At 28.3% G+C, this 9,500-nt stretch overlaps 1 protein-coding gene across 5 annotated transcripts in view; it reads left to right on the forward strand.

Moving 5' to 3' along the window:
- Zmynd8 (Zinc finger MYND-type containing 8) overlaps window positions 1–9,500 on the forward strand; it is a 33,176-nt gene that overhangs the window by 17,135 nt on the left and 6,541 nt on the right. For 3 of the 5 annotated variants that reach the window (XM_014424353.3, XM_014424352.3, XM_014424355.3), the window contains exons 11-15: window positions 188–2,300; window positions 4,087–4,250; window positions 6,200–6,356; window positions 8,555–8,742; window positions 8,818–8,952. In XM_014424353.3, coding sequence (XP_014279839.1) covers window positions 188–2,300; window positions 4,087–4,250; window positions 6,200–6,356; window positions 8,555–8,742; window positions 8,818–8,952 — 2,757 coding nt within the window. The remainder of the gene's footprint in view (window positions 1–187; window positions 2,301–4,086; window positions 4,251–6,199; window positions 6,357–8,554; window positions 8,743–8,817; window positions 8,953–9,500) is intronic. The other 2 variants (XM_014424354.3, XM_067050539.1) reach the window with 2 other exon arrangements.

Raw genomic sequence — 9,500 nt, forward strand, 5'->3', positions numbered from 1 at the left:
ATTTTCTCACCAGTTTATTTTTTCTGTTGTTTAAGTGGGGTTCTACTGTATCAAGTTGTAATGCTAGATATTTATATTTAATGGGTCAAAATATTTAAAATATTTTAATATTATTGGCTTTGATCCATATTTTGTTTTCTGTTGACCTGTTTCCCCATATTTAATAACTGCTTTTTTTTTTTTTTAGGTTATTAACAATATTTTTGATGGGCCTTTGTATAATCCTAAGGGAGATCAAAAAGAAGAACCTAAGGCAAACGCTTGCCTTGAATTGCCAAATGCATTAGAAATAAGAAATAAAAAAATGCTCATAAAGCCTCTTAGTGAGGAGCTGTCCCCTTACAGGCATTCATCGAGTAATAAAATAATGAAATCACCTCCTCTGTGTAACAAGCCTACCATCATAATCGAAGACACTGACTCAGATATTTTATCACAGAATTCGTTCAACCATTCTAGGCAACCTAATATAATAGGTTGTGAAAAACTTAGTTCTGCATACATTTCCAATAAAGCAAAATTAGCATTAAATGAAAAGTATGTAATTGGTGCCTCAGCACCGATAGGAATCAATCATCAACATGATAATAGTATGCTTGAAACGGCTAAAGACTTCAATTTTATGCTAAACAACAATCACTTTAAAAACAAATTAGATGTAGTTCACAATTTAACGGAGGAAAAGGATAATAAGAATGATGATAATGAAATCAATTTACTTAGAGATAAGAATGCACCATCTGAAAAATTAAAAAGTGATGATGAACGAATTTGTTTTACTTCCGACCAACCTAATTGTTTACCATTGGCTAATCCATCTCTGGATAAGTATAATAACAACCATTTCTCTGACAAACTTCGAATTAACTCTAATGCTAAATTAATCAATGTCATAACTGATAATCCATCATTGATAAACAATTACATTTTTAAACCTATGGTAGTCATTCAAAAATTAAAAGATGAAGTTTTTCGTGATTATTCAAACAATATTGGCAGAAAAAATGAAATAACAACTACTGATAAGCTAACAAAACTGGATGAAAACTATTCATCAAAAAATTCTTTCTGTGATAATGGAGACAAGATTTCATTAAATTTTGATTTGTTAAATGGTAATTTGACTGATCTCGTTTCTTTAACAGAAATCGATTTAGATAGGGATGAATCAACAAACAATAAGGAAGCAGAGAATATTAAATGTAATGGTCCTGGAACAAGTAATGGATTGACAAAGAAAGCTGTTAGTTGCCATGTTAGGCCAATCATAAAGTCTGAAAAAATTGATGATGATGAAATGGTGGATAGTGATTATATTGAGAAGTTATCAAAGAGCATTTTGGAATCGACACTTGATTATGGTGATGTTCATTGTCATGAAGAAAACAGAATTTTCTCTTCTGATATTAAAAATGCTACTTGTGAAAGAATTTTATTAGTCGATCAGGAAAATCACCCTTTAATAAATGATAAGGCAATAATAAGAAGTAATAATACTAGTATACAAAACTCACCAAACCAAGTTATCGACCTTGAAACTATAGAAGATATTGAGGAGCCAAATTCTCAAAAATGCAATGGCATTATAAAATCAATTATAAGTAACGATTGTTCAGTTGTCGATTCAAACATACCTGAAACTGACATCAATCACAAAGCTATTTATTTGTCTGAAAAAGAAGATCAGGATAAAGACTACATGAAGGAAAACGAAGATAATTGTGAAATTAAAAGTAAGGAGGTTAACAAAACAGTTTGTACTAATTTAGTTGATAATAAGAAACTTAGTTTAGAAAATGTTATTTCATGTTCAGATAAAAGTGTAGAAAGTCTTAATTCCAATGAGAAATATCAAAGTATCAGCAAAAATATGGAAAATGTTATCAACTTACAAAATGAGGAAAACCAATGTAAATCTCAAGATGATTTTTGTCAAAAGAGGGACAGCTCAGAAAATGAAAGTTGCAGCGGTGTTTCTCACTTTGTAAGTGATGGCTCTATAAATAAAGAAATAGGCGTTCATCATAGTCAGGAATCTGTTCAAGAGAAAGAGCTTATTAGAGAAAAAAATCCAAATAGCTTGCTCAGAGATTCTGATTGTGAAATTGTTAAGATTGTATTTCCATCAAATAGCAAAATTATTAAACCCTTTGGTTTCAAAAGAGTCAAAACATGTGGAGGTGTCATAAAGAAAGTTATTAAAAATGGGATGTTATTATCAGCTGCCAGGAATAAACCAAATCTTCATATTTCTTCGAAGGGGAATTGTATAGATGTTAAGAAGTTGTGTTCCAAACCAAGTAAGTAACTATAAAAAAATATGAAATTACTTTAATTTTTGATCATGCATTTCTGACAGTAAAACACCTTTCGTTTTTCTTAATCTTATCAAACCTTATAATAGAACAAAAGAAATAAGAAATTGAGGAAAAAGTAGGACATTGTATCAAAATTACTTTTATTTTAAGTAAATTTAATTTTATTACAAGAAATTTTAGATAATATGAATAGGCTTATGAACAAACAACAGAGGTCACTTTTTCATTGTTAATATCTTCATACTTATAATTTTTACATGAGGAAAAAATGGTCGAGAAGGGAGGGTAGGATGCGGTGAGTAGAACACAGTGTAACTTGTTTTATTTGTACCAATGTTTAGACTTAAATTTCATACCTTCTCAGTGGCCGAAAAAAAAAAAAAAAATGACTGTAATATAATGAAAAAAAAAAACAGTACAAGAAATTTGGATGATGAAATATAATATTTTAGAGCTAAGAATTAATAAGGAAAGATGACAAGCATTGAAAATATTTAAAAAGGGGTAAATAGTAAAACTAGAAATAATTTAGTTTAGAAATTTAAGCCAAAACGTGAGCACAATTAAAATAAGTTTCACTTATTTATGTTGATTATTACCCTACTGACTTACTCTACTACACTCCTCCTCCCCTCCTATCTTCTCTCATTGAACCTAAAGTGAGCAATAAACACATCATTCTAATTTTTACTTTGCTGTGCTTACACTGTAAATAATTTCTTTCTTTTTTCTCAAAGATATTGATACCTTTGTTTTGTTTTGTGTTATGTTGGATAAAATTAATATAAATATAAAGAACATTTGATTTGGCGATTTGAGTTATCCTACAAATTAATTAAAATAACAATACAGTCCAGGCAAAATCATAATAGTTCTAGGCAACTCAAAATAGCTAATAATCAAAATGTGATCAACCCTGAAACTGTTACATAACTTATTGGTTATGAGTCAATAAGTCATTATGATATTTAAATTTATATTTGTTTGATTTTAATACAAAATTTAAACTCTGAGTTGAAGACCAGGCCTAATGCCCTATTGAGAAGTGAAATCTCTCAAGTCATTGACTTAAAGGGTTTTCTCAACTAAATGATGAATCGCCACCACTATAAGTCTACAAAATTTTTAAATGCTGTTCTGTCATTGTTGTTACTGAATTATTTTTGATGAATCTTGTGTTAATAAAAATTTTAATTTATTGTATAATGATAATTTGGATAAATCAAAGATAATATTAAGAAACTTTTGCAGTTTGGTTTGTTTTAGTATTTAGATGAACTATAGGTTAAATTATTAAAATAAGTATCAATATGTAGGTCAGGGGTCCTCAACCTTTTTATATCTAAGAGCGTATTCATAGGTTATCTATCAAGTAACCTGCACCAATGTAATTTTGTTGTTGATTAAATTAAGTTTTAATAAAAAAATTAATCACTAATAAGTGGACCTTAAGTGACAATAGGTTCACTACCGTGACGTATATTGAAATTTATCATTCTAGACCTGCTCACTGCTGTTCAATAATTTTTATCGAGGAATCTTATTAAATAAAAGTACTTTGATAACAGTTATCCTTTTAAGAATAAAAATTATGCTTTAGCTTTTATTGTGAAATTTAATGAAAAGAATAACAGTTTGTGAGGTTGCTGGTAGATGTTATACTAAGGGCAGAGGACTGAGGACCCCTCCTGTTGCTCATAGTGAAATAAATCAGTTAAATTTATTCTTTATCTATTTATAATAATGTATATTAATTTGAATATTTCAGAATTGCATGTTGATAGTCTGAAACAATTAAATATTTCTGGGAACATTGTGAAAAATCATTCTACTTCTGATTGTGGACCTACCTGTAACAGAGGAGCTATTAATTTGAAGAATATCCTTGAAAAGTGTGCAGATAATATGGTTAGTGCAACTGTCACAGTTAGGGTGAGTCTTTATCTTAAGAGATTTTATCGTGTCTTTGTCATAAATTTAATCGCACTGCAAATTAATATTGAATCGACAGGTCTCAAGGAAATATAATAATCTCTTTGTGATTTCATTGCAATAAATTCGGTAATAATTCAAACAAGAGTGAAAACTTTTTAATCCCTTTATTTTAGTTCAAATATGATTATCCTGATTTTTCTCTCTCTGCTCAAGAGAGTGCTATTAAATGAGAAAGTGATATTTCTTCGGTTTTTAAAAATAAATTGATTCAATCAAAGAAACCATCTATAAAATTTTTAGAACTTTAAATTTTGTGTAAAATGAGTACAAATACATACAAATTTGTTTGTTATAAGGTTATCAGCTTCTTCCGAAGTTGACAATTTTTCAACTTTTGCTAGAAACTGCAATTTTCACTGTAATTGTGTTAGGGAAGGTAAAGTAACTTAAAATAACAAGTAATTTAAATAAGAAAAAAATAACTTAAGTAAATGTTATGGAGCATTTAGTAATCTATTCAAGTACTAAAAGTGGGAGTACTAAAACATAAAAAGTAAATGTATTTATGAGGGTATACAGGTGATTGACTAGTCGGCTTTGTAATTTTTCATTTACCAACCTACATTTATTGAAAAAAAAATCGAATAAAACAATAATTAGTTCTAAAAAATCAAACAAAACAATAATTAGAAAAAAAAAGATAGATTTTTTTTTTATGACCCTCTTCTTAATCGTTTCTGACATACAGGATATCATAATAAGGTCCTGAAAATTTTCCTAGGAACTTGAAATTCTGATGGCCGTACAGAGGAAAGTTATCCTACAATGATTCTTTGGAGGTGTAGTCCAGGAATCCCTAAACTTTTCTCTTTTTCTTTCGGTACATGGGTGTAATTTATTTTTTTAGTTTTTAAAATTTTATTTATTTATTCTTTATAATTTACAATTTTCTTCCCTAGAATACCCACTGTGATTTATTTCATAGCTTTTTTACTTGCCTTATTTGTCCAACAATGATGAAATTTTAATATATGTATCAACAAATTAATAATTTTAAAATGAGATAACTTGTACATAGGGAGGCTCCTAGGCACTGATGTGCATTTAAAACATCCAGTCAAAGCTACGCAATTAATAGAATAAGATGAAAAAGTTTTTACAAAATGATGGGGAAACTGGTTAAGGATCTAAACAATTTGGATGATGGGAAAGGTCCTTATGAAATTAAACTAAACCTATAAAGCCAGAACTCATTTAGAATAATGAAGCTGTATGATGTATTAATTATTCTTAGCAGTTTCAAGATAAGTGAAGAAGGGCTAAACTTTTTTTTTTTGTTTTTGCTCCTCTTACTACTTTTATTGTCAATTATCTATTTAAAATTATAGATTTGATGTATGTTAAGTTTTTATGAGTTGTTTAAGATTCTTGTTTGACATATTTTATTGATTTGGATACCATTTTGCAGGTTAGAAAATTAAAACCAAACTAATTATAAAAATAAAATTCAAAATATCTATTATCCGAGTTATATTCAAACTAACTGAGGGTTATGGATTTTATATATTTAAAATTTTTTTCTTGTCGTTTTGCTTCGTTATTGTTAATTAATTAATTTTTTTACACTAACTCTTAAGTTTGTATTGCCTAAATTGCATTTCTGAACATAACTTGTAATTATTAAATTAATTAAAAGAAAAAATAAATAAATTTTAGTATTTTATGCAATTAATATTTTTTCAGAAAAAAACACTATCATTGGAAAAATATAATTTTACCAGATGGTTATAATTTACTGACTATAAGTTTTATTTAAATAAAAATAAAAACTGATGTTTCAATTGATAGTTATAATTTTACTAATAAATTAAATGTTATTACAAAAGATAAATATTATCATATAAAATGTGTTAAATACTCTTGAGCAAATGCAATCTTTCCAACAGGAAGAAAATAAAATGATGAGTTTGGAAATAGAAGCCATATTGAACAAAGTGGAAAAAATTGAAGCAAAAGAAAAGCTATTACAGGTGCTTAGAGAAGAATTAGAAAAATTTGAAGACCATTGCAAAAAAAAGATTGAGAACTATAAAAATGCATATAGTAAGTAATAAACCATTAATTGCATAATAAAATGGTAATTTAGATAATTCAAATTATTTTATTTATTCTATTATTTAGTTCATTGATAATTTCATACTTATATCAAAAACACATTCCAGCTGCCATGGATACAGTGAGAAATGAAAGTGATGCATATATATTTTGAGGTTATAATTTATATTTTTATAGTTAAATTTCTTCCTACTTAAGTTTTGTATTTGTGGGCTTTGGGTCCAGGGAAAGAATTCAGATGCATAAAATGTAAGGGAAAAATGTGCTTGATGAGATTAATTATTAAAATAAGATGAAGAAACGACCTCGTTTTCCTAAATAATATTCAATGATAGTATTTGACTGATGATTCTTAATCAAATTTGATTCTCATAACATTTTTTGATTGGCCCTATTGAAGTGCATAAACTTTATTTTGTGAGTAACGAAGGCTTTTGTTGATATTAATCATAATTTGAGTCTTATTCAACTTTATTTTTCAAATATGTTTTACTTTTTAGATATAATTTATAAACAAAAGCTAGAAATTATTTCATAGAATTAAGAATATAGTGTATAAGAAAAAACAAAAAATGTTTTTAAATCCTGTTGTCCAGGATTACACTTTCACTATATATGAGACATATTTTAAGGAGAAGTATTGTGGTCAAGAAATAATTTTGAATCAGAGTTTTCAACATCCCCTAAATCCAAATAATCAAGTCTCACAAAGTACTCTTGTGTGCATATGTATGAACAAGCTAGCTCAAAAAGACAAACTGAAATTACGTATTGAGGTTAGTTTATACTGGGATGTTACAGTAGCTTTTTCACTAAAATTGAAAAAGTCAGAAAAGCCACTAAATATGAACCATTTTACTCTTTTTTTCCTCACAAACGACTCTCGATGATTTTGATTAAACTCATTATAAATCTATGTATAATCAAGTGGTCTTTAGTTACCATTAAGCTAGATTTTATTTTGATTGCAAAAGTCTCAGAGGGCTTAAATGCCCTATTTTCAAAAAAATTCTTTCTCTAAATTACTTTTGATTTGTTTATTTGAAATAATTAACCTTATCTCATTGTTAGTAATAAAAATACATTAATATGAACTATGTAGAAAGTTAATAATTAACTAAAGGAGAAAATAGATGTTTTGTGTTTCTATGGTTGTTATAACAATAATCATAATGTTTTTGATTACTGATATAATAATGGTGGAAACATGAAAGCATTGTAAATAGTAGTTCTGGACTTTAGCTGTAAATGAAAATACAGTAAGGGGAAGATCATTGTCATCATGAATAGTATAGATATTACTGTTTTGAAACGAGCAATGATTAATGTCAACTCAAAGTAGGATGGTAATGTTGTGTGATTTGCGCACAATTTTATCCCCCATTTTGATCACAATAGTGTAATATTCGTCTCTTGGACCCTTAGTGATTCTACCTCATAAATGAATCAAATAACCATGCTTCTCCTGTTAAACAACTTTTATGACAGATGGAGAATATATTGTGTGATGGTGAAAAGAGTACTTGGTGTGTGAGAATTACTAATTTATGTGGTTGACAAGAATATATAATATGACTACAGGCCTATATCCTTTGCTTATATCATATAATATGACCACAGGCCTATATCCTTTGCTTATATTATATAATATGACTACAGGCCTATATCCTTTGCTTATATTATATATTTAATTTTGGTGCAGTTGATTAATTCATTTTTATTAAAATAAAACCCCATTCTGTATATTATGTCATTTCCTTTGTGTATCATCAATCTTTCTTTTCTCAATTTGGATATAAAATCGTTTTTCTTATTTGTAATATAAATATATTTTTACTATAAAACATATTCTATTAATCAATAAGTTTATAAAATACATTTTTATTGTAAAATCAATAAGTTTCTAGACTGATTGGATGCTAGATGGAAAAGATTTTATGGAATCTGTAATGCTCCATCTCTCATTATTATAAAGAGTTAAAATGTTTATTTCTCTCCTTGCATTGAAACTTTTTCCATGGCCCCTTCCTAAATTGTTGAAGAGTGTCAATCCTAAAGATATCGCTGGTCTGAAAAACACAATCTTGCTCCTTGGATTCTACCTACTTTAATTGATAACTATACTACTTTTAATAACTGTATTATGAATTTTTGATCTCACATTACTCTTTTATTTTATTTTTTAGTTGAAGAGATGGATTCTCTTTATACTATGGAAAAGCAGCGGTGGATTCAAGAAACAATGAATGTTTCGGAAAATGAATCAAGGATGATGGTGGACGAAATAAAGAAAAAACAGTGGTGCATATTATGTTTGAATGAAGCAAAGTTCCATTGCTGTTGGAGTACATCTTATTGTTCGGAAAAGTGCCAGGTAACATTTTTTGTTTTGTATAATAATCATAGAATGAAAAATGGCAATATATTTAATATAGTTAATATGTTACAGTTAGCTGATTGGCCAGTTCATTTAAAAACATGCACACAATATTCTATGCGAATCGGGGATCCTGACTTACGCCTTTCTCCTGAAATTAGAAAACTTTTGAAAAACCAACATGATGCACTTAATCAGAGGTTCAAGGTGAATTTTCATTTTAATTTTTACCGATTATACAAAAAATTTTACTGTTAGTCACTGATAAATCCAATCCAGCTGTGAAGAAGTTGATAAGTCTAGTTAACTAGGCAAAGAAATTTCATCTTTTTCAAGGTAAATAATGTGAAGTTTCATTTTTGAAACTTAAAATTTCAGATACGGTGATGAAAACTTTTATTAACTTTTTTTTTTTTTATTATTTGTATGGTACCAAATTGGTCTGATGCAGTTATTTTAAAATTTTGTTAGATTTTTTATCAGTTGAGAATGGGGAAGGGTAGGGGGCCAGGTTTGCCAGGTTAAGGGCTTAGACGCTTGCAATAGATAATCAAATTAGGCAATGTCAATGGTGGTCAGGACTTGGATGGGTAATTGCCTGATAGGGTGATCACTCGTACCAGACCTCACTCCACGTGATATATACGATGAAGAATGCCTGTTTGATAGGACCAGCAGTTTTACTTTTTGAATGGAAGAATACACCCTATCAATACCCTTAAGGTGCCAGTATTGAACTTGACACAGGCACAGCC

This window comes from Halyomorpha halys, unplaced genomic scaffold (assembly GCF_000696795.3).
Source record: "Halyomorpha halys isolate HHAL.00 unplaced genomic scaffold, Hhal_1.1 Scaffold466.1, whole genome shotgun sequence".
NCBI classification, from domain to species: domain Eukaryota; kingdom Metazoa; phylum Arthropoda; class Insecta; order Hemiptera; family Pentatomidae; genus Halyomorpha; species Halyomorpha halys.